The sequence below is a fragment of the Harpegnathos saltator genome, unplaced genomic scaffold (assembly GCF_003227715.2).
Source record: "Harpegnathos saltator strain DR-91 unplaced genomic scaffold, Hsal_v8.6 scaffold119, whole genome shotgun sequence".
Taxonomy (NCBI): domain Eukaryota; kingdom Metazoa; phylum Arthropoda; class Insecta; order Hymenoptera; family Formicidae; genus Harpegnathos; species Harpegnathos saltator.
Window position 1 is genome coordinate 1,975,490 of NW_020229894.1, and position 26,238 is coordinate 2,001,727.

The 26,238-nt window shown below is 50.1% G+C and overlaps 1 protein-coding gene across 3 annotated transcripts in view; it reads right to left on the bottom strand.

Moving 5' to 3' along the window:
- Window positions 1–26,238, bottom strand: part of LOC105181221 (putative nucleotidyltransferase FAM46C) — a 115,202-nt gene that overhangs the window by 72,102 nt on the left and 16,862 nt on the right. The window contains exon 1 of one of the 3 annotated variants that reach the window (XM_025304713.1): window positions 17,239–17,506. The exons of the other annotated variants lie outside the window; for them this stretch is intronic. Coding sequence (XP_025160498.1) covers window positions 17,239–17,337 — 99 coding nt within the window. The 5' untranslated portion in view covers window positions 17,338–17,506. Of the gene's footprint in view, window positions 1–17,238; window positions 17,507–26,238 lie in introns of those variants that run through there. 3 annotated transcript variants of the gene reach the window in all.

The following is a 26,238-nucleotide window of genomic DNA, read 5'->3' on the forward strand; positions in this document are numbered from 1 at the left end:
TTGCTAACAACTGACCAAAAACGCACTCGAATGCGTATTTTTCAAGCGTGTTTGGATCGTTTTAAGCAAAATCAAATAGATTTCAAGCGTCGTTTCATGACTGTTGATGAAACTTGGATCCGCCGTTTGGATACACCAGAGCGAAAAGAACCTTCCGGAATATCACACTTTATTGAATTATTGGACAAACGTTGGAACAAATGTATTGAAGTTTCAGAAGATTATATTGAAAAATGAAACATATTTCGCGGCAAAAAAAGTTTTCTTTCATCGTTAGGCCGGCAACTTTTCAGACTGCCCTCATATCTCTCAAATCGAGCGCCAAGCAGATTGTCCACATACTACCGGAACACCGAAAAAATACACAGAAAAAGAGAGAGAGAGAAAGAGAGAGAGAGAGAGAGAGTCTCGCCGTGGACACCAAGGCGAGGACGTCTCGCGGACGACGGCGGCGGGCGGCCGCGCGACGTTCCCCCGGCTTAGAATTAGTGTGCACCGGGCATATACGGGGGCCGAGGTTTCGCCAAATATTACGTTACACGCGAAGTATGTCCATCGGCATTACGAAAATGCCTCGGGCTAGTCGACACGATGTTGCTTGCGCGCGCGCGCGGAGAGTAAAAGCCACGCCAACGGTATGGAGTAGCAAATTGCTAAGCGCGCTCGCGCGCGCCGATGATGTCGCTATAATGTCAAGAGCAACCGGTATACCACACTCAGCACACGTGCATACACCGGGGCAGCCCGCTCTCGTCCTCCTCCCCCCCTCCGGCGCCACCTCATCCCGCTGCTCCTCGTATTTAGGATGCGAGCGAGGCGCGTGTCCGCGACGACGACACGCGCTTTTCCACGCGCGTCGTCCACGCGCGAAATACGTGCTCAATGAAGACGCGCGCGTTCGGCTCGGCGCGTCGCGAGCCGGGACGCGCTGAGCGCGTCTTCATTGATGAAAACGCGAGAAACAAACCGGAAAGCCGCTGAGAGGCGGATGGGGCAAGAGAGTCTCGCGCGGTTACGCGCGCGCCGGAAGCGCGCGCGCGCGTAACCGTAGTAATTCGTCTTTCGTCGAGCGGCACACGTAACTCGGCTCGACGACGCGCGCGATCACAGCTGATCGATTGATTCGCGAGGATAAAATCGCAGCGCGCGGGGGTTACCGCCGCGCCGGTAGCCCGGCGATTTTCATCGAGAGCCGCCAACGTCGCGCGCGCGCGCGCGCGGTGAAATGTGCGTTAAATAGCCGGTCTGACTGCCGAGAAGCATTCTCCCTCTCTTTCTCGCCACCTGTCCTTTCGAAAGCGGCGCTTCCTCCCTCCCTCCTTCTCTACTCGCGACTCGCGCGTTTCTCTGCGTGTTATCGCGAATTAATGCAGATTGCTGCGAGGGACTGAAATGCGGCAGAAGGGCTGAACTATCGGCCACGGGCCGAGAAAAGTCGCGGTTTAAAGTTCACGAAGAATCGCCGAGCGGTGAAGCGGTGGAGAGCGCGCGGGGGTGGTGAAACCACGACACGCGCGCGTAATATCGTTAATTCCGAGCCAGGCCGCGCGTTAACCGATAAATTGACGCGTAACGAAGCGTTATGTTGACGACAATGTCGCAACAGCCGGCTGCGCCGCTCGCGGCGAGGGAAAGAGCGCTTATCGCGCGACGGTGTTTTGTCCAATTAGCAGAAGAAAGGAGCAGAAATCGTCGGCTGGGACAAACAGAGAGCGTCGAGAGAGCTCTCGCGCGCGCGCGCGCGCGTCAGAGATCAACGTCAATGCCGATAACGGACTTATTGTGTTGACAGCTGCGCGACTGTGCGCAGCCGCTGAAACGCGGCGAATTATTGGCGCGCCCACGAAAATGCAGGTGTTGCTTCAGCGAGTAACTCGCAGATCGGTCGCGTTCGCTCGTTACTGAGAGGAATCCGCGAGCTCTTCAGCTCTCGCCGGACGTCGCACACCAGTGGGTCGAACCATTGTAAAGCCCGGACATAGGACTGCAATCCTGTAATAAAACTATTTTTTCTCATTGAAAATTGTAAACACAAAGATTATACGATTCCACTAGCTTCCAGGTTTTTTATTATTTTTCCTACTTTTTAACATTTTGATATATTTTGTAACTTTTAGATTTTTAAAAATTTTTTGTACATTTTTAACATTTTTTTTGTATTTTTAATGTTTTAATATTTTTTTTGTATTTTTTAACGTTTTAATATTTTTTTTAACTATTAATATGTTTTAATATATTTTTACATTTATGTATACTGTATTTATTTCGAAACAAATATATCTCGTGTTTGCATATCCTTAAAGTCACAACAAAAAATATTTTATAATATTTTTATTGTTATTGTTTTATAGTTTTATAGTTTATCGTTTTATTGTTGCTGTTATTATTTTTTTTCGAGACAAATATGAGCGGAATTCATAACCAGACTTTGTGATTTACGATTCTAGTTATGAGTTTAATTGATCGAAAAATGCATTTTTCTCGAAAAGAGGCAGAAGAGGGCAGGTAGAAATGGACATGTAGTTTCACGGAAAGTTCCTCCGAATTGCCATAAAAGAGATTTCTTGGTGCTTTGTGGAACTTTTTTTATATATCTCAGAGAGTTCTGGATTTTGTGGTGAGAGATTGTGCTTATAAAATATAATTTTTCTTTTACTTTCACGAGACATTTCGAATAGCAATTATTGATTTTAATAGCTTTAATCAAGGGTTAAGCTTTAAATGCAATACAAAATATTTATCATAAACAACGGATTAACTTATATGGGCCAACACTCTAAATATATAATATGAACGTACGTTAATTCTCGACAAATTCTAAGTCCAAACTTTATTAATGTCCATATCAATAATAAAAACTCTTGGTCGCTTTTTTATTTGAAATTAAGTTTAACCAACATTTCAACAATAATTAGACAGTTTTGAAGCCTTTGCAGCCCAAAAAAATTGTTTGCTCTATGTCCGGGTTTTCGCTGTTTCGACCCATTGTGCGTCGCTTCGTTCGCTACGCGGAGCCGATTCTCGTGCCGAGATTCAAGCGGGAAAAAGGGAGACCGAGGGAGAAAAGCTCAGGATAAAATCCTGCGACGCTAAAACAGCGGCAAGATTTCTTCGCGACGCCGACGCCGTTTCCGAGCCGATTCCCCTACGCCGGAGCGAAGCGACGCTTATCAGTTTCTGAGACGCAACGACGTCCTGACCGGCTATTGTCGTAGCTCGCCGACGTCGTCGTCGGCGATGCGCCGCGCTCTTCGCATTAGCGAAGATCGCCGATCGCCATCGTCGCGGCGCGTCGTTTCACGGAGCCGCGTTACGTAAAGCCACGTTAATGCCGCGGACGCGACATGGCAAGTCGTGCGCCACGTCGGAGCCGAGCCTCGCGCGCCTCGGCTACGTCGTCCTTTTTACGAATTTTACGAAGAGCGTCGCCGCGCCGCCGTCCGATTGTTGTTGGCAGAAGAAGTTCGCCGCGGTTTGCGCGAGCGGACGACTCGGTTCTTCTCTCGGCCAGACGGAACGCCGCTCCGTAAGCTCTCCCTAAGCGCGGATTAGTGATTCGCGCGAATTTCAACGCCACGGCGTCGCGCTGGCGTTATCGACCGGTCGCCGCTGAGTGCCAGCGATTATATTCGCGAGAACGCAACAATTACGACATAGAATCCCTCTCAGAGATTCGCTTCGTGATTCACGACAGATATGGCATGCGAGAGCGTCGCCTCCCACCCCCTCCACCTCTCTCTCTCTATGTCTGTGAGGGAGCTCTTACCTCGGGGAAAGCGCTTTCCCGAGGGCGATACGGGAGACGCGTGCGGGAAAAGCTATATTTTCAGCTAAAATGCGTTCCTCCTCCTCGCGCATCTTCTTGATTAGGTCCAACTAAAATGTAGCGACAACACGCGATGAGCGATCTCATTGCAGAGCGTTGCCCGCGCCTCGTGTCTCCTCACCCCGCCCCGCGCGTAAACGGCAGACCGAGACGGACTCGTGAACTTTTCACAGCCAACTTACCAGCTAATTAACGGCTGCTTATTTTTTTTATGTAATTTTGCAGCCGATGCCGCGGCTGCAGATTTACAGCTCACTCTTGTGGGCCGTTGGTAATTTATAGTTAGAGACTAATTAACAGGTTTTGAGGTAACTACAGATCATCTCATAATTAAAAGCGGCGCAAGTACTGCACAGACACGCTGCAACTGGCTACGGAAAACAGGCTCATCGAAGTGCGCAACCGAGGAGAGCACTCAGTCTCTCTCTCTCTCTCTCTCTCGCCATTTCTCTCTCAGGCGCCCAACTAGCCGCCACGCGGCAGGCATTGTCGGCAATTCCTCCTCTTTGAGGCAGCAACTGTAGGCGTGTAACGTGAAATAAGCGGAGGCGGCTAATGTGAAGTTTTGAGGAGACGCGACAATATGTAGATCATACACACACACCATGCTCCGCTCGATGTATTCGCGCGCGCGCGCGCGCGGAAAGGATCAGACTCGTCCATATTGCCGATCGGCGATGGCGATGGCGACGGCGACGGCGACGGCGACGGCGGCGGCTCGCTGCCCACCTCGTGGCGTTCTCTTTCGTCCTCATCTTCCCCGCGAATTGCCATCCCCCTTCTAGCGGCTAACCCCACGGCCTCCTACGGGCGACAACGAGACGCCCTGAGAGCAACTTTGTTCGCGCGGGGGGCAACCGTGCTCTCGCGACCGACACCCGACAGCTATCTGGGTCAATCGGTTGCCTGGCAACGACTCGGTAAGCTCTTCCTACGCGTTATCTCCGACCAACTACGTTGTACGTAACGCTGGATCGTATCACCGTTTTTTATCCGTCGGAGGATACCCCGTGCGTTATCACTACAGACGCCGGCGTTCCTACGCAGGATGGTTTCTCTCTCCCTCTCTCTCTCTCTCTCTCTCGTTCTCTCCTTCTCCTTCAGCGAGCAAACGAGCGCGTTAAAATTCCAGTAGGGGGTAACGCGCGGAGCGAATATTTTACGGTATAACTCGCCGCGCGACCTTATCACGACATTGCGGGAGACAATCATCCCTCTCTCTCTCTCTCTCTCTCTCTCTCTCTCTCTCTCTCTCTCTATCTTTCTCTTCCTTTGCCCGCGACCGGAGGGAGGGAGAGAGAGAGAGAGAGAGAGAGAGAGAGAGAGAGAAAGAGAGCGGAATGACGTAGCGATTCCGAGGCACCCTCCGTCCGATGGCGGTCGATTTGTAATTCCGCGATGTGTACCTCTACGGAATTCCGGTCGACAATGGCGCCTATGGCTGCTCGAGCCACGCTAGACTGTTGCGTCGCACAAAATTCGCGTGGGCGCAACGCGAAATCGCGTGGGCGGCGGGTGTGTCGATAGGCGAACGCCGACAATGTGCGCGCGCGCGTGAATCAGTGTCTCTCAAACGGAAATCCCGAGCTGCTGTAACGCGAAAATAATCTCGCTCGCCGCGCCGGATTACCTCGCGATTTCGTCCGCTCTTTGCGCGCGCGCGCGAGCGCTTTTTGCCCTCCGCCGTGACCTCCGGAACTCGGAATCCCGGTGCCACGCACCTCGCCGAACTCGCTCGTCAACAAGCCGACGCATCTGGACACCTACGTCGCCGATCCGCCACTTCGGAAGCCGGTTCTTCCGGTTCAGCGGCCCGAAGCCGATACGATTCGATCGGGCAATCGAGAAGATGAAGTATCTCGATAGCCGGCGGAAGATATTTTATTAGCGATACACGGGCTTCCCGGCCAACGGCTCGATTACGGAAGTGATACGGAAGCGACGAGAATCTCGAGAGGATCAACAAAAACGCGAACCTCAGCCGCTCTCGCTAATCGGTCGCGAGCACGATCTGCGATCTGCGACGATCTGCGATCTCTGCGAGATCCGCACTAGGAAAAAAAATTTAGTATCTCTAAACAAATATGTTTAGTCGAGGCATTTTTTAATATGCAACCGAATGTCTTGTTTTATATAACAAAATATTTAGTTGTCTCAACTAAATATATTTTTCTGCTTTGTTCTCTGGACCGAATGATTTTGTTCTTAGACTTCATATATAAAATTTAAGCATTTTAGTTATTTTCTCCATAAGAATTACATAATAACGAAATATTATTTTACATAAACTAAAATGATGCCCAATGGACACTATTTTGTCTTCCTGTGCACTAAAATCTAGATTTTATATATTAAGAAAAATGTATAGTATTTTTAACAAAATTCATATAGTTCGAGCTTTTTGATTGCTATATAACAAAAGTATTACGTTATACGTAAACAAACAAGACATTTGTTTACAGGAACTAAACAGTTTTGTCGGGTATATTTTAACCAAATTATTTTATTGCTACAAAATTTTGGTTCACGCAACAATACATTTTTCCTAGTGCGAAAGGAGGTTTGAGCCTCTCAATGTTCATCGACAATGTTGTCGAGTTATTAATTGGAAATTGCCTGAGGGGTGTTTCTCGCATCGAGTCGCGGACCGAACGCGCTCCGTGCGACGCATCGAGAGCGCCTCCTCGCCTCCACGATGATGAGAGCAGGAGCTGCGCGCGTCCGGTCAGTGGACTTGTTCTGTAACTTTAAACGACAGTGTCGTTATCACTGGGTTATCGTCGAGAGAGCGACGCACGGTAGAGAAGCCACGCCACGACAACGTAACGATAACGACATTGTCGTTGGACGTTACAGAAGAGGCGTGGCACCAAATGGATTACAGGATACGCAAGATGCAACAGCGGCACGACAGCGAGCACAACTCGCGACTCTTCTTTTGAAACTTTTCATCCATCTGTTGGAAAGCTCCGAAATCTTTTGGGAATTTAAGACGAAAAGCCGAAAATACTCTCGGCCAGCAGCGGACTCGCCTGCTCCTCGTTCCTCTCACTCTCTCTCTCTCTCTCTCTCTCTCTCTCTCTCGTGCGTTGCCACACAAGTCGTGAGCTCGGAATTAAAATAGGGAGAGCCGCGCGCCGAGGGGCGATACGCGATTACAGACGTAAATCGTCATCGGATCTAAAAGAGCCTCGAAGACAAGCGGCGGTTCTGTATTTTCAGGCTAAGGGGAATAACCGCTGTCTCATGCTTAGTCTTTCTTTTTACTTTTTGTGCATTACGTCACGGTGCAAAGACGGGCTAAAGAGCGCGACGACTTACGCGGTACGCAATCTTACCGCAGTGCCAAGTGTTATCCAGCGTGTCATTAACCCACGTGTGCGACGGGAGCGACGGCGACGTGTCGCTGATGTCGCTCGGCTGGCGCTCCTCCGTCGCGGCGGGGCAGCGCCGATGAAAACTCGTCGCGAGGGTGGACTGGACGGGACTGAATGCGATAGCGCGAGAGCGACGGGGGTGGAAATGACAGACGATCGCGAGCCGCTACGTTGTCCCAGGCTCCGACGCGAACGGCGGGACGGTTAACGCTTCGACGTTGACGTCATTTCGCTCTGTACGTCGCCGCCCACCACTCCGCCGCGCACTCGTCGCGCATCGCGAACGCAATAACGAGCGGCGACGTGCGCGGAGAGGAATGCGTTTCATGCCCGACGAGCGTCGAGAAGCGGCGAATTGAAATGAAATTTGATCGACCGGCACATGTCAGCAAACATTTCCGACCGTAACGCCGAAATGCCCAGCGCGGAATTCCAGGTGCTCGTCGAGCACCTGCCTGGCCGCGCCGCTCGGCGCGAGAGGCGTTCACGTGTCGAGTCGCGTCGTCTGGTGAAATTCGAGTGTCGTTGAATATCTATTATTCTCGTCGTCGTACTCGTCGTACTCGCCACTCCCCCCTCCCCCTCCCCCCGCCGTCTTTTCCCCGGCGGTTCTCCGGATAATTAACGCGCGATTAATCCACGTTCACGCTCTCGCGCGCGCTCGCCTCTCCTTCTCCCGATTAGGACGGCTAGGAATGCAATGACGATAAATCGATAATATCGAAATATCGGTATCGATCGAGAGGGACAAAATATCGAATATCTATCGATGTTCTTTTTGTCTCCGATAAAATCGTCGATATATCGTTATGAATTTTACTATTTCGTATTTTTCAGTTACAGCTCTGTTACAGTTACAGCTGTTATGGTTCTACGATCGAGATGAAAATTACAAAAGTGAGTGAATTCACTGGAATATATATTATGTAACCAATTGGTCGATGTCTAGTAAATTCGCTCATTTCCATCATTTTCGCCTCAATCGTTGAACCGTAATACTATACCATATATCTCCTGCTCCATGTATGCGGTGATCTCCGGCAAACGACTGCGGTTTATTATATATTTTCTACATATGAGAATATGACAATAAATTACATGAAGATAAAAATTTTTAAAAGATCTTCTTAAATGTTTCGTGTATACCTTTCATACGCATACCCCTATATGTATACACTTTTTTATACAAATATCGATATTTTTCAAAATTATCGATATTATCGTTATCGATGGTTCTGAATAACGATAATATCGTTATCGATATTTTGAGAAATCGTTGCATTCCTAGCGACGGCCGCTCGTCCGTCGTGGAAATAACGAGCTTTTATCATCGTGACAGATGGCGAAAAAGGTCGCCCATGATGACGCCCATTATAACGATTCCTCCCCCTCGACTTTGCTTTCTATCCATCCGTCTGTCTCTCTCGGAGTTTGTCCTAACCGGTCGACCCGGACCGATTTCGCACAATGTCGGGCCAAACTACGACTTTGCGCGAAACGACAGCCGATAAGGAAGTCGAAGTACAACCAATCGTCACATAATATCGCGTTATCGCGATCATATTCCATGACGTGCTCACGCGATATAGATAGCGTGCTCGCGCTTGTTTGAAAGAACTCGAGCTAATTGATGATAATGCCGGCATATAACATTGACATTGAGCGTATTGTTAGAATGATGTCCTTGTCCGACGTATGAAGGCGTCGAGTATATGCAGAAACGCGTATGACGAACTACTCGCGAGTGTTTCTCGGTATTTCACTTTCGTAATTCTTGATTAGACGCGCGACGGACGCGCACAAAGTAGCAAAGCGGGCGAGCGAATTTCTCGTTACCGCGCGAAAGCGAAAGGCGGGGGGCGTGAGCCGAGCATTTTAATATCTGAGCTCGCGAAAAAGGAAGAGAGAGAGAGAGAGAGAGAGAGAGAGAGAGAGAGAGAGAGAGAGAGAGAACGAGAGAAAGAGAGGAAAAGAAAAGGATGCAAAGCCGATAAAATGAGAAGCGTGATGAGGAGAGAGATCGAAGCGCTCGACAATTTTCGCGGCGGGTCTCTCGACGATTTCGACGGTAGTTACACGTTATTACGCCTCCGCAACCTATTATCTGAACGATATCGAAACGCGAGATACGATATCGATGCGTTGTATTCGAAGGAAAATTTTATTATTTCTATCGCGCGCGTAAAAATTAGCGTCCGCCGCAGCCGCCGCCGGCGGAGCCGATGTCTGTTCATAAACATGTTTTCCCAAACGACGGACATGTAAAAATACGCCTCGAGATAAATACGTCGATTAAGATATATAAATTAACGGAGAACTTCCATTCATCTGCGATAGCGCCGCGGGAATAAAAACGAGATTCGACGAGAAATTTAACATCTCGAGATTCAACGAGAAATTTAAAACGAGAAATTTAAAACGAGAAATTTAAAACACAAGACGAGTGGTGCGCGCGTTTCTCTCTTATTATTGCGCGATTATGTACACCGTCAGCGATATAATATTCGTTTCTCTCTTCGAGCTCGCGTCGCCCGTCATTTTTGTCGCCCCCGCCATTTCTCAACGTTACGCTGTCGTAACGTGTATTAGCTTCGTCGTTACGCAGGATTTATATGACTCTTCCTGAAGTATCGTTTGTATAATTGTACAATAATTCATTATAACCGGAAATTTAACGACACGCAGGCCGGCGTATGAGCGACTTGCGAAATAGTGATGACGCAAATATACAGGTTATTAATTACCTCGCTTCTGTTGTTAGCTGCCCCGATAATATCCCGGACGTAACTCAATTCGCCCTCTCCCCCCCCCTCTCTCTCTCTCTCTCTCTGTTTCTACCTACCCTTCTCGGTTAATATTTGAGCAGCTCGCGCGACACGATGGTCAATGAAATTTATATATACACGGACAAATACGGGCGACGTGTAAACGTTGCCTTATGCAACGCAATTGCAAATTTAACGCATTGAATATCACGGTTCATTGCCTCCCCGTTATAACGGACGCTGCGCAGTGGCGCATTTCTCTCTCCTCTCTTCTAGTCACAATTTTCTCTCCCTTTTTCTCTGCCGATTTTCGTGCGTATCATCATCGGAGGGAAAGTCTCGCGCGGAAAGTCTCTCGAATGTGGAAACAGTCGCAATTCGGATTTCTCCGTTACTTTTGCACCGCGCGATTCTCAGCGGACCATTACGTCGAATTCGTGCCGACTTCCGAATGCCCGAGTATGGTCCCTGGCGTACGTCCACGACCTTTAAACCAACTGTCGATTCCATCGACGGGAAAGAGAACAAATTTCGCATGACGGCGCTCGACTTCACCGGCGAGTGAGGTCGGCCGGATTATCACGCGACGAAATTACAGAAATCGAGCGACCGATAATGGAGACTGGTCGCAACTCAACGCGAGATTATTGGAATGAGTAGAGAGAGAGAGAGAGAGAGAGAGAGAGAGAGAGAGATTAATAGTTTCTACGTCGAGAGTAGTTAAATACGAGCGTCGATCTAACATTTCCCTGCACTTAGTTAATTTCGTAAAAATTTCGAATGTTATTACGACGTCTGTCACATGGTCGTTCCGTCATCTCACGACGTAGAAATGTTTTGCGACTCGTAATATCATCATTATAAAATAATAGGCAAAAAGCGGGCAGATATCATCGGCGAGATGCGTCGCTCGTAAATTTTCAAGGATTAAATTACACGTTCACATCACGGAAGGATTCTCCCGTTCTTTATGCCGCCATTATGTGGCTGCATCTTGTATTTTTACACTGTGCGCAGGGCGATCGCGATGCGTAACGTTACGTCGTCGACGTCGCGACGGCGACGGCGTCAGCGTCGGCGTCCGCGCTAGAATGTGTAACGCCTCGGTCGGGCGTATAAAAGCGGAGCGCGAATTATAAATAGGCGGAATTTGTTTCGACGTCCGTATCGCGCCATACCCCGTCGAGCTGTTGCGAGAAGGTGAAAAAATGGAAATGGCCACCCGTCTCCCCCTCCCATATTTCTCCCTCGCCAGTGAGCCGCCGCGCCACACGACATCGACGGGTAAAACGAAATCGATGACCGCGTGTATATCTGCATCTATACTTCACGTGATCGAACGTCGAGCTGAGGAACGTGCGTGATCTTTTAGATACGGCAACCTCTTAGAGAGACGACCGCGCTGTCTGATAACCACCCGATCACGCTTTCGTTAGTGTCAGATGAAAGAAGTCGCCGCGCGACGCCGCAGCAACAAGTGTCAGCGAGCTGCTGCTTCTTCTTCTTCACTCTTATCGTTCACGTTGCGGCTATGCTCCCCCCCGTATCTAACCAATCGAGCCTGATACGCTATGCCACTTCCAGGAAGCTAATCTCTTCCTTTTGTATGCTCTATGCGGCTAAGAAAAAAATATCATAGGAAGACAAAGAGATATCACAACACCGGCAGCCTTGAGCATTATTAGCCCGCGGAATCAACATGGTCGACTCGAGCGAGAAAAGCGAGGAAACGATTCAACGCACGACAAAATCACGCGACAACGAGAACCGAAAACCCGGATTGTTTAACACTCCTCCTCCTCTTCCTCCTCCGCATGTCGACTCACGTCAGTCTGATTCATGATGTCATCTGATTCGATAACCATCCGCGCATCCACCGGCACATGCGGAAAAATCGTTAGGCGTGAGTGTGTGCCGTCTTTTTCTTTTTTCATTTCGGCCGGACTCGGCGCCGCGCCGGTGTGAGCGCGAAAATGACGACGGCGGTTCCTACGGTTAATTTAGTTTAGTGTTCAACCATATCTCAGCAGATGATGTCCTTGCCAGATAACGAAGCGACATAAGCAAGCGCGTGAAATACGTCCATTTTTACGCGACTAAAATCGACGTCGCAGATAAATCACAGACGAAGCCGAGGACGCGTCTCTGGAATCCATTTCTCCATCCGGCACAACTTGCGCAGTTGCGTTGAAATGAATTCTAAATTTCCTCAAACGCAAAGAACGAGGCAGAGCCGCTCAAAGCTCGGAGGTGACTTTGAAAAGACGTTTGCTGGATTGGAAATCCGAATCTGAGTGAAATTCGCCCGTTCTTGTGGCTCAGAATGACGGCATTGTCGCCGCAAAAATACACGGAGAAAAATATCCGAAATATCCGATTAAATACACCGGATATTTGATCGGGTAACGAAATTAACAATCGGATATCTCGGATATTTTTCTCAGTGTGAATTTTCAGTGGCTTGGAAAATAAACCGTCCAAAGGGCAAAGAGTCTTTTATCGAGCTGGATCGTAGTCGCGATGTTTGCCGCGCAGCAACGTTTGTCTCAACGAGCGTCTTGCATTGCCATCGCTCGTGTCATCGCTACGAGCTTTTTATATCGCGGGAATAACGAGTTTCGCGGTTTTATACTGTTACTCCTTCACACGTCGTTACATCTACATGTAGAAAGCATACAGCGAAAGGGCATTTACGCGCGATTGCATTACGTGACAACATCGTGACGATATCGCGCGATAACGGCGCGTCCGTGGCTCTGTATCGCGCTGGAATTACCGGCTCTTTGTATTTTCACGGATTGATAAGCAATAATCTCCGCTGCAGCGAGAATAGCGTTAATGTGTCGCGCGAGGCGCGGCCGATATCGCGGTCGATTGAAAACTCGCCGCGGCGTGGCGGTGCTCAACGGAAGCCCTGGAAATTTCGCGCGAGCGCAGGAATGACGATTGAATGACGTCGCGGTCGAGATGCAAGAATCAACGGTCGGGAACTGGAGAACAGTCGGCGAATAAAAATCGAGAGCGCACTCTCTTTCACATCCCCAGATAAGACGAGCAGAACTCTCAACTCACGAAACGGCTCTTCACCACCGCTCTGCGCGCGCGCGCGTGCGTCTCTCTTTCTCTCCGCGGCTTTTCGAAACGTTGAGATACGCGGAATGTACCAGGCAACGATCGCCCGAAGGACTTCTCGCACTGATAACCGCCGCGCGCTGTCACTCGCGGTCGGGCTGATTATTCTCCTCACCTGACTTTTCGAGCGCCGCTCAACCTTGCAGATTATTTGCCGCGACGCGACACGGAAGGACGACGTGATTTATTGTTTCGAGCGCACCTTTTACTCATTTGCGAAAAACAATAACCCCCCTTTTTCTCGCCCAAGGTGTTTCAGAGCCCGTCACCGCGGTCCCTCCCTTTCGCCAGCGCGGGTCTCTGGATTTTTGCCGAGCGAGAGCGCTCGCGCGTCCGGAGGCTGTCCACCTTGTCTCTCGCGTTTATCTCGAAAATATCATCGGGCCTATCTATCCATCTTGGCGAAGTGATATCTGCATAGGCAAACGCGCAGAATGCGTCTCGCACGCGCGCCAAAGTCCGCTCGGCTCGGCTCGGCTGAGCGATACGTCATCTAATCGCTCGCCTTTCTGCTTTTGCGTAACAGCGCGCAAGCAAAGGTATGTTTAAAACGGCATATAATGCGCGAGCGTTCGATCCGCGCAAACAAGCAGCTCGGCCGCTCGCGGAACGAACAGACACCGGACCGGTATTGGGCGTCAGCCCGTAAACAAGGATAATCTAGCAGCCGGGCGCGCGCGAGTAATTATCCCGCTGGTGAGCTCCGATCGATTTAATATTAAAGAGGAAGTGGCGCGCTCGCTTTCATGGCCCATTTCGTCGTCGTAAAAACGACCAGGCAAACTGCACTCAATTAAAACGCGCGCGCGCGCTCCCTTTTCTCTCTTTCTACCTCGTGCATCCGCGGAGAAGAGCCGCGCGCGACAATCGCCGAACGCAGACCCGAGCGGCGATCGCCGCACCGGGAGAGAACTCCCGGGGAATAATTTAATTAGAGCCCGCAGGAAAACGTAACGGCCACGAAATTACAGCGCCTTTCCACGCGACACGGACACGAGCCTGGACGGCGCTCTGCGGGCGACACGTCCGCAAAGAACTGTCGCCAAAGTAAAGACGCAGGCCTTGCGGGCGCGAGCGACAGACGCAGACGGAGCCATTAATAATCGAAGACGGCGATAATTATCCGTGGATAACGACGTTGTCCGTTGTGTGATACGCGCGCGCGCGCGCCTTCTCCTTTTTTCTCCGTCTCCGTCTCGCTCGCGACGATTCGAGCTCTTCATTAAAATCCATTGAGCCGCGCGAGAGAGATTGATACCCGGCGGACGCGCGCGCGCGCGCGCGTTAATTAGCGATTATCGCTCGGTCGCTCGGTCGTGGCAGCGCTTTCTTCACTCGCGAGCTCGCACGTCACTTGCGCAACGCGGGGGCTCCGATAATAAAATAATGCGGTTGCGCGGGCCGACCGCGACACGGCTTCTTACTCGCGTAAGAGCCGCGAAGAGCTCCGATTTCTCGGCGCCCCCACCGCGCCCCCACCGCGCCGCGCCGGCAGGTCGGACGGTGTTGGTCTCGCCGACACGATACATTCAGAGGCCGCGGCTGTATTTTTAAACCGCCCCCTATCGTACCGTCGTGAGAGCTCTCCTCCTCTCTCGGCAGCTCTTACGGCCGCGCGATCGTCCCGGGACGACGGTAATTAGCGACGCGGCTCATTAGCGGGCCGATTAACCCCCATTAATAAACAACGAGGGTGCGCGGAGAGGACACACGTTCGACGTGCGGCCCTCTTGCTCACGAAATTCATTATTCATTATACTCGAATCTCTCTCTCTCTCCTCTCTCTCTCTCTCTCTCTCTCTCTCTCTCTCTCTCTCTCTCTCTCTCCCTCTCTCGACCGTGCGCCGTTTTCTCCGTGGAAAATGTCCCGGAGGGGAAAGCCAGAAAGTGCCGAGTGCGGAAAGATGGAGACGATTTCTCAGAAAGTCGCAAGTGCGAAATACGATTTTCTCGAGATCTATCGCAAGAGTATACAGTCGCTGCGGAAAGTTGCGACGCTCAAATCAGGACAACGACAAACGATGTGCCGAAGAACTGTTATTATTATTATTGTTATTTCGGCCGCAAGTTACTTCGGGCGCAAGATGCGCGTCTCGAGATTTCTGTGTTGCGAACGTTCGCAAGATCGTCCCGCTCTCCCGATCTCACGATTTCGATTCCCCGGATCGTTCACCCCAACATCGGTCGATTCCCCCGAGGGTTTCTCTCTTTCTCTCTCTCTCTCTCTTTCACGACGCGATCTCGCGAGTGCAACATTGTTCCCGGCGGCGATCGGGTGTCGGCGACGGCGAAGGCGCTCGTAAATGTCGCTCGAGAAAAATCGCGCAATGTCCCGCGCGAGCGTGTGCGCGTGCCGTTAGGACTTATCGGTTCACCGAGCCCATGCGGATAAGTGATTGCGTAAGTGATTGGAGACAAGCAAAGTTATTCCGCTCAATGATCAATTTGTCGCGGCGGTGAGCGCCAGCAATGCCCTCGTGCCCGGCTATGCCCATGTACGGGGCATGCCCGGTCTCGAAATGGTGCTCGATAATGACGAGGGGCCGCGGCCACGATTTTCGATCTAACCGCTTAATCGCGCCGATTTTACGCCGAGAAACCGTACACGGGAAACGCCGCCGCTTTCGCGAGATACCGGCGTGGTACTCGGGGAGACCTAATGGATGCGGAAAGTGTCCGCGACAGGCGCGTCGTCCGTGTGACAGCCGCGTTTCCCCTAAGTAACGTTTATTCGGAGTAAAGCTCCTTTTTAGCCGGGCCGTGCCCGCTCTTTGCCGACACGCGCGCCGCCTTTTATTATACTTTTTTCCTTTCTTTCACCGCCGCCCTCCGCCGCCCTCCGCGGCCCTCGGCCGCGCTACGTTTCGGGAAGAGAAGGCGAGCGCGAGACCGCTCCTTTCCACACACGCGAATCCAATTTATCACGCGCTCCCGAAGCAGTCAGTCGCCGAACATTCGTTTCAATCCGCAATGGCTCGATCTCAACGGTGATACGCGTGACATTTCACTTAAAAGGGCCCGCGATACGATTAAAGATAGCTTCCTCCTCCCCAGAACAAGGTGTCCTGATTTTCCCTCCGAGAACCATTCGTCGCTTTTTACAGCCACGCCGTCGAAGACGCTTTCGCGACTTGCGCGCCCTAACCACCCGAGTCGAAATCACCATTCCGCCGTTGAGCCCGCAAGTTTCGTACAACTTGAAGGGTCAATGGAGAATTTCAGTGTGTAATAACAACGCGCAATATTGCCTGTAACGAGATATTTACAACGTTGTACAGGCTATCGTCCTACCTTGACACCGTGAATGTTTATACTCATGTTGAGTGTCTTAAAGACTCATTTCCAAATTACTTAATATTCGTCTATCTCAGTATTCGCGACTCGTATTTCATCTTTGTTCTGAATTTCAATCAACGATATGTAACATGATACATTAATTACACAACTCTGTTATGTAAATACATAGAAAGTGTACGGAGACGAGCAAATATTAAATAATCCACTATTTATGTGTAATTTGAAACGTGGAATTGATGTGTAAATGGGAGGGGGGGAAGAAACAACGCAAATTTATTCTCATAATCTCTGTCGCTCTCTTTTGAACGTCTTCCGGTGGGAATTTGGAGCTCTTAAAAGAGCTGATAAGGGGAAAACTGTAAAAATAATGATAACAGTTACCACATAATGCCGCCCAATAATGCTGTTTTTCGACAGAAATTTCGATCGCGCGCAATGACAGACAGCTAAACGGTATGATAAAAGAAAAGCCTTGTCAAACATAAGCGAGATCAGACGCGAGGAGCATTATTGGACGTAAAAATCAGCACTTGCGAAATTCGCAACCAACTGCACGGTCGATATTCACAGTCGTAAATGATTCACATTCCTCCAATCGAGACTCGACAATAAAACCGACTCGCTCTCATGTGCCGTAAATCAGCTTCGGCCGATATCTCTCGCGCGGAAGAAACGTGAGTGATAATAACGATAAAATTTATGAAACGAAAATTATTTCGTCAAGCAACAACTACGAACACCGACCTAAATTTCGACTCGGGTATTTCTTTGTTTATCGGCCGCTTGACCGGCCGTCCCGATAACATGGGGAAATTCCTATCTGACAAACGATTCCACATACTTGGAGATACAAGACCCAACGCTGGCCATACCGCGATGTCCTGCGTCCTCTGCTTCGGCTCCTCAGCCCGGTCTCTCCTTCCGCCTGGTCGCGCTCCATATCGTGATCCTCACTTGACACTTGACACTGATACCGATACCGAGACACTCGCGATCGGAGAAACGAGCGAGTGAGCGCCGCGACGCCGAGACGGCAGGCCCGACTGAGATATATTCCGTCCGCTCGACGGAAATCGAAATAGGAAATCGGAGCGCCGATAACGCGTGTGCGTCGCGTCCGCCGGCTCGAAACATAATGTAGCACCCGACCTCGCGGAAGGACGCGCCGCGTGCGCGTGTAAACAATGGCCAAAAGGGCCGTTATCCCCCTCCCCCCCCCCCCACTCGCCGGCGACGTTGCTCAGCTGGGATATCAAAACAGCCGCCGCTGACGAAAACATGGCGAAAAAAGACACAACATTCGAGCAGAGCACGATGTTGAACATTGTGTATTAGTCTTTGGTTCGCCTCCGTGACGGTTGAATGTGGCTCCTGTAACTACGCATATTTTTGATCGTGAGGACTGCGTGTACGCGTTGTCCCTGTTTTTCTTTTATCTTCATGCTACTGGAAAAATGGCGTATGGACAAAGCTGAATGCAGTCCGGAGCCATATATTGAACTGGACTGATAATATTGTGTACTTCGTGCCGAGCGACTCGCGATCCGGGAAACGTGTGTGTGAAATTGGCCCCGCACTTTTCGAATTTGGTATTTTTGTCGAATTGTGCTGCATTGTGCCGCAATCCGCGACTCTGTAACTCTTTATTTCTACCGAACGAAAGGAGAAATTCAGTTTCTTCAAACGGCACAACGCGTCACAAATTAGTAGGAATTCACAAAAGAAAAAAAAATTGGACTCATTCGGACAAAAATGCGGGGCTGGCAAATTTTCGTTTTTATTTTTTTTCTCAAATGTTACCGAAGTTATCGGTCACGCGCTTGCGGCACGATCAGCACAAACATAGCACAATACGGCACAATAAAGAAAAAGTCAAAATTCGAAAAGTGCGGGGCTACGAAAAATTTTGTTTTTCTTAATTTTCTCGAGTACGCTTTGAGTTATAGAGCTGCGTGATTGCGGCACAATACGGCACAATTCGAAAAAATACAAAATTCGAAAAGTGCGGGGCCAACTTCACACACGTACCCGGAATCGCGCGTGTTTCTCTCTCCCTCTCTCGCTACGCTGATTATTCCATTGGCGTTCTCCGTGTCGGGCACGATCCGAACATTTCGCCGGTACAGTTCTTGTTGCACAGTTCGTCTGCGTCGTGTTAATTAACGAGTCGCATTCGCGTCGCGGGTGTCCGGAGCGGCCGCACGACGAGCGGGATGCTGAGTCGAGAGGATGCCACGCCGAGGACGCGATACAGGAAGCAGCGGCGCTGCTTTGTGTGTTTCCAGGTACGTGGGATGATATATCGTAAGTGAGCTTTCGCGATTTTATCGGACCAACTTACCGGCAAGAATGGAGGATCGAAAGTTGGCCCGGCATCCAGTCTGTCGTCGTTCGACATAAATTTGCAAAGTGCGTGCTTGTAGCTTCGTAAATCTATATCGATGCTTTATATCGCAAGAAGCGATGTTATCGATGAAAAATCATAAATAATTCGCAACTATGAACAATGGCCTTAGGATCTAACGTAAATGTCGCAAGTGATTAGCGCGGCTAATGACGCTCGTTGTGGCGCAAATTCCATCCTTGATCAGCCGATGTGTTTTACTGATTATTAACCTGATTGTCGCGCCGAATTTAGGCCGACATTCGTCAAGTGCGTAATCTTATCGAACACATGGCTGTTATCTTTATCTCGGCAACTTCTCCTTTTTCTCAGCCTTTTTCAGCCTCCAAATACCACAATTTCCAACGACAATGAAGTCAAGAAAACAGAATTACGAGAGCGAGAGAAGAGATTCTTGCTTCATTCGCCCGTTAATCTCATTATTTGCATTAATCACTGAATATATCAGCCTTCTTATATTTTTGTGATTCTGCACTGAGAGAAAAGTATACGATATTTGGAACTATAATGATATAGTAACTAAATTATAGTCCGAAATATCATATTTATAGTAAGTATTACAATAATATCGGTAATAATTACGATATAAGCATACTATAACCAACCGTATAATATTTCTACTAAGAATTATAGTAAGTTAAACTAAAATTATTTAAGTATGAATACAAATATCAAATGGTAGGTAAAGTAATTCTTTTATATAGTCAATATTACCAGAATATTTGCAAAATGATGACAGATGTAACTATGTGAATATTAAATCTCACTATATTTGTGAATGAGAAATTACCATATATGTGGTAAAAGTAACTAAACAATTATTTAAGACAATCATTGACTATATATTTGTGTTCATTCTACTATATTTTGCAGGTTCCACGAACTATAAAAATATGGTTGACGCCCAAATGAACTATAAAATATAGTGAGAGTATAGTTGATTCAACTATATTTTTCTATCAGTGTGTAAGGTGATTTCACGCAGTGATTTCGATCAAATGTCAAATGAAGCTTTGTTCACAGGTGTCCCATCGCGCAGGACGAATTAACTGACGATATCACGATCAGTTAACTTGTCGACTCACGGATCGGTCGCAAAAATCCGCCGCGAATCAACGCGCAATTACACGCCGCAAGGAGATCTTCCGCCCCCCGTGCCTCTTCGACCCGCGACCGCGCCATATGATTAGTCGCTTACGAGATCGGGCACGATCGCCGATTCCTTCCGTTTCTTCCGTTTTTCTCCTCTCGTTCTCTTTTTGCCCGCAGCATTTTCGCGCCGCCAGTTTTACGGCTGGCCTGACCTCCTCTCCGCACTCGTCGTCTGTGGCGCGTCGTGGCCGCGTTACCAGCCGCCGCCGCCGCCGCGCGTTGTATCCGCGATACAACTTTTGTCCGGCAGGCCTTTGCTCGCGAGAGCGCGGAGAAACGGCCAGGCAAGGCAGATACCGGGAGTTGAAACCAGGCCTGTGCACCAATCCCGGAGAGATAATTCTCAAAGCTTATTATACGAAATATCAAGGCCTTACCTTTCTACGGTTAGTACGTACGTACGTATTCACGTAGCATACACACACACACACACACACACACACACATACACGTACGTGCGCCAGGTATACGCGCAGTGCTGTAGCACGCGACGACACCCGCCGAGGGAGATGATCGCGCGTGTACAACGATGAAATGGCGAATGAAGGTGCGAAAGAGAGAGAGAGAGAGAGAGAGAGAGAGAGTGAGCGCGGCACGCCCATGATTTCGTGATTCTACGATGACGAAATTTTTTTTCTCCATCCGAGAGAGCCGATTCCCGGCGCGGAGGAGAGCTGCGAGCGGCACGTAAAGGGCAACGAAGATCTGCGCGACGGGCACGATCGCTGAGCGATTTTCGAGCCGAGACGAAATTCCCTCCGAGGTGAAAGACGCTCTCCTTGGTCGCGCGCGGTCGGCGAACGCGAATGTCGAATATCGCGGCGCGGCGCGGCGCGTCGGGCCGAGCTGCTGGCTTTTTCCATTGAATTTCATCGTCGGACAATCAGACCGGATTGCGATTTGCGCGACGGCACTCTACCGCTCGCGGCGATTTTTCGTCCCCAGAGCCCCGCGTGTCCCTTTGTGTCTCGATTCATATTTCACCGCTTGGGCGGTGGCGCCCTTCTCGCGCGACGGCCTCGTCGCGGGATGAACATCGCTCGCCGAGAGCGTGTACACGTCGCGTTATCCCTCCGAGGGAATTAGCGAATTCCCCGAGCTCTCGACGCGAGCTATTGAGATATATCTACGACGGGGGACATAACTTAGCCCGCCGACTCTCGCGGATATTTATTGTATTTTATGTTCTCCATCGCGCGCGAACGCGCTTCTTCGCGCCGCTCACGCGGCGCTCTCGCGGCTGAGCCGTGTAACGAACGACGTGTTAAAAATGGGAGTTCTCCCTCGTCCGACCACCACCGTTCCAGCCACTTCGTATATACCTACCCGGTCATATTTATTGTTCAATAAATATCGAGGCGCGATAGGTGCGAATGAATACCGGATGAATTTGTGTTAATCGAAGACGCGCGCGTGCGCAGCTGAGCCGTCCAGCGCGTTTAAATGATTGCGATAAGTCGCACCGCGTTGGAAATACCAAGCTTATCGTTGCGCGGCAATTAATCTGCTTGTCATAATCGCTCGTTGGCCGCGGTTCCTTGTCTATCACGGACGCGACTCGTGCCGTTCTAACGCGAGGCTCGTCCTCCTTTTCCCTCGTCCCCGCTCCCCCGTGTCCTGTAATCTGTTTCTCGAGAAAAAAAACCAGAGGACTCGGCCCGACCGCTTCGTTTCCCGCTTCAACTTTGCCCGCTGTGTTTTACGCGCGTGTGTGTGTGTGTGTGTATTCAGATTTTAATTCGCAAATCTGTTCGCAGTTTTATCATTTTCACTATTATCATTTTCTTTTCTCACCACTCTTTCGAACCTCCGGATTTTTACAAATACAATTTCCGACGACAATCCGAAGGGAAAATTCGATGTATCTAGATATATCGCGAATCATGTCGTGTCGGGATTACGTGACAGGTGCGAGTCCCATGTACGAGAGAAAAGTAAAAAGAGAGAGAGAGAGAAGGAGGAAAGGGAGAATCTCACGCGACGACCGTCTCGCTCTTTCTATCTTTCGACGACTTTCTTTGTGCTCGTCGGGTTGCTTATTTCAAAACCCGTCGCGCAAAAAAATCGTCTCTCATTGCTCAATCCGATCGTACAACCTTTCACGGTGCGCGCCGCGAGTGATAAAAATCCGGCGGCTTAGAAATTGGCCGATCGATCGTGGCGTCGCGGTCATGCGTTATACATATCCATGTGCGTGCGTGCGTGCGTGCGTGCGTGCGTGCGTGCGTGCGTGCGTGCGTGCGTGCGTGCGTGCGTGCGTGCGTGCGGCATCGAGAATCGGCAGCTATCGGACGGACATCATCTCCGAGATGGTAGATTAGCCTATCATTATGTAACAAGCGCGGAACGTCATCGCGCGTATTCACGTAAGTCCGATACTTTCCTACACGCGGGTCATCGCGCGCGCGCGCGTCCGCGTCCAAGATCACGTACCGATGAACCGCCGCGCCGCACCGCGCGCGCGATGAACTGCTGCTTAATTAAAATAGCTGGGCCGCCGTAGCGGCCGGGAGAAATCGATTCGCCCCGTGCGAAGCGCCCGCGGCGGCACGTCATCATCGACGACCGTCGCCGAGGATACACAATTTCGACGGGAGCACGATTCCGATCACGTCAAAATGTGTAATCCCGTCCGCGCGATATATCGCGCAGTGTAAATACACGCTTGTCGGCCGATCGTGTATGCACCAAGAGAAAGGAAGGGAGGAAGGGCAGGGGGGAGGGGCGGAAGGAGAGGACGGGAGGTTGCTTTTTCCAACTCGCAGCGTGCGAGTCAATATATTGACAATCCATTGATATCTAATCGTTCTATCTTTGATTCGGCCACTTTCCGGCCACGCTTGATTCTCAGTTATTGACAGTTTTTAACTCTCTCTCTCTCTCTCTCTCTCTCTCTTCCTTTCTCGTTCCAACTTCCTCCTCTCCTCGCTTCTTACCGAACTCGCGGTCGCGGTCCCCGGTGGTTACACTTGGAATTCTTCGAGATACTTTGCGCAAGTCGCGCGGCAACGGGGAGGGGGGGAGGGGGCAATGACGGGATACGACATATGGGCACTTTATATCCGCGGTATCATTACGAAATTTCTTGTTGTCGCACTTAACAGCTGCGTGTCCAGGTCGCGAGCGTACTCGCGGCTCCTTATTAGTTGTGCTTCGGATTACGAGACGCACCTCGCGTAAGTAATAACGAAGAGACATAATGAGGGGTGACGTGCGAGCGCAGTCGTTGAGGAGGACGCGTCATTGTTGAGAAATTTCCATTGATTGAGCCGTGCGAGCAGTTTTATGTAAGTTGTGGAACGTCGCGTCTGCTGCGGCGGTCTGTAATTCATTTGTAGGTCGCGGCCACTTATTGACGATCTTTGCTACAGATGAGCAACGCGATCTTTCTACAATGTGAGAGAGAGAGAGAGAGAGAGAGAGAGAGAGAGAGAGAGAGAGAGAGAGAGAGAGAAAGAGAGAGAGGGAGAGAAAAGGCAAAAGTGTTTCGCCGAGCAAAGAGACGTTTGCGACAAGGCGCATTCGTATCAGCAGATATCGTTTTCACTCGCGACACGTCGAATAGATTAGATAGACATTTTGCGACAAAATCCCCCCTCCCTCCGCATCCGCGGTGTGGAATTGTCCCGAGGAAGATAAAAGAGGAATAAGAACGTGCATTCGCCCGCGTACAAACACGCTCCCCTTAAACCGTAGTGAATAAATTTCCACTGCTTCAGTGCCGGAAAATTGACGGCGCGGCGTGATAAATCTGTCGTTATCGTGATTAATTTAACGCAACTCCGGCGACAGCCCACGCACAGAAACGACAGAACGCGAGTTGGGCCGTCGTGAATCTTGGAAGATTAATTATCCGTTTCCGAGATTGATGAGCAGACGTTGGGGGATAAAGAAGCGATCGTCGTCGGGAGAAAAGAGAGAGAGAGAGAGCCGAAACAAAAGAAGAAGAACAAATAAAGAAAAAACTTCACCGACATTCAAGAATCGGGTTGATGGCCCGTGAGCGAATAAATTGTGCCAATATTGTCAGACGAGCGAACGAATGGAATCGCCGAGGAGACGCGTATGCTCCCATATGATCGAGACCGAATTAGCATGGGGGGGAGGAAGAGTGGCTAACTGAAATAGCGCGTAGAACAGGTGTGTCGAAATCGAAACCGTTTAGCGCACACATGCGCGCGCGCTTGTGTGTGTGTGTGTGTGTGTGTGTGTGTGTGTGTGTGTGTGAACGTGGTCGTTTCGCACACGAGCCGTCGGACTACTGTCCGTCCGTCTGTCGGAATTCGATTACTCACGTACCCGGACGAGGTTGCGTTTCGCCGTCTGTACAAGGTTGATACATTTATAACGAGTCTCCCGGCCGAAACGAATATAATATCGCGACGCAACTTTGTTTATCGCTCATAAATCGCTGAGGCGACTACGTCGATGACGTTTCATTTCGTCGGTCTTTGCAAATCCGGTTTCCCTCGTTATATCGAACACAGATATCTTTCTTCCTTTTCTCTCTCTCTCTCTCTCTCTCTCTCTCTCTCTCTCTCTCTCTCTCTCTCTCTCTCTCTCTCTCTCTCTCTCTCTCTCTCTCTCTCTCTCTCTCCCTTTCGATGGCGACACACGCCTATAAGAGTGTGGGGTCTGGTGTGGTATTACAAATGTAAATTTGGAAGCACGGCCAGAAATGAAATTCTACGACTCGAGGCAGGCTGGCAGGATGGCAGATTTGGACCCTCGCGTTTCATTTCGCAATTTTAACATGTATGGGAGACATTAGAATATAAGAAGGATACTCCTCTCCATACGTGGTTCTTTCGCGAATAAAAGATGCGCAATTTTACGACACGATACACGGAAAAGATCTCTACGTTGGCGGCGAGGACGAATGAAGAAGAAACCAATGTTAGAAGGAGTCCTCGCAGTCATCCTTCGTGTCGCAATTCCTGCTGGCTTAGTCTGCTTTTCTCTTTCTTTCTTTTTTCCCTTTATTTTTAACGCGCTTCCAGGTCGGTGATCTCGTCGGCACAAAAGCCGCGGCGAACGTCGAATGCAACTATTAAGTATTTCCACATGTCACTTCCGCGAGAGATAAACGATGCTTTCCCGAACGCGGAGGAAAGGAAAGGAGAGGAAGGAACAAACGAACAAACAAGGACGAACGAACAAACGAGAGAAAGACGAGGCGCAAGCGCGCATTTTGGCCTGGTTGAATTAAAAAGTCGCGTCGGCGTAATTAATATCACGGGCTTTCACTCGGTTATTATCAGGAGCCCATTGTGAGGCACTCCCAGGATATCGGGTAACAAGCGGTAAAGTGTATCACGGAGGAACGGACGTTACATAATTCGCGCGGAACACGGGGCAGGGAGGAAGAAAGAGAAAATAAAACATAAAAACGAGCAGTTGCCGCGGAAACAATTTCCCCGTGCTCGCTGCTCGTCCCGATTAGCCACGATTTTACGCGATACACGAGATCGCATTGAAACGCGATGCGCCCCCGCGCATTTTGCACAGCGCGAAATCAACGCGCGCCGGATTCCGCAAAGTTTCGCACAAACGCAACACTGTGCGCGCGCTTCTCTCTCTCTCTCTCTTAAAAATCTCAAACTCGCGGAGAAAACGAAAACAATGAGAAATCCCGTTCGAGGGGATAACTTGCTGGAGATTGCGCGCGAAGAGCGGAGTATACTTTGCGCTCCGGTCAACGTGGTCCAGATTCTCTCCCGCGGGATCAATGGGTCGTTGCTCCCGCGCCTGCGGCGACGTCGTCGTCGTCGACGACGACGACGACGACGACGACGATGATCAGCAGCAGTAGCGTTCACGCAAGAAATAACGATATTTATTTCAACACGTCGCGGTAGCGCAGAGATGTTATTTAACAACCCGCCTGATTCGCCCGGGTGTCACTCAACCGCGACATTCGCTTCGACTATTGTCGTCCCATCCGAGTGAAAGTCATCGTTCTCTATCGCTTATTAAAAGGGACGAGAAAGCGCCCTCCCTTGCCTTTCCCCCGCGCGGCACGCATTCGACTTTGTCGCGCGACAACGGGACGAATCTTTTCGTCCCGACAGATTGTTTTCGCTCGTTTCTCAATTCGCGTAGAGCGCGAGCGTGCGTCTGTCTGTCGCTCCCTCCCTCCCTCCCTACCTCCCTCCCTCTCTCTCTCTCTCTCTCTCTCTGTCTCTCTGTGTATGTCTCTCTCTGTCTGCCTCTTTGTCTCGCTCTCGACGTCGACGAGGGAAAGCGCGCCGCTCGCGGCGCTCTTTTTCAGCGGACGCGCGCGCG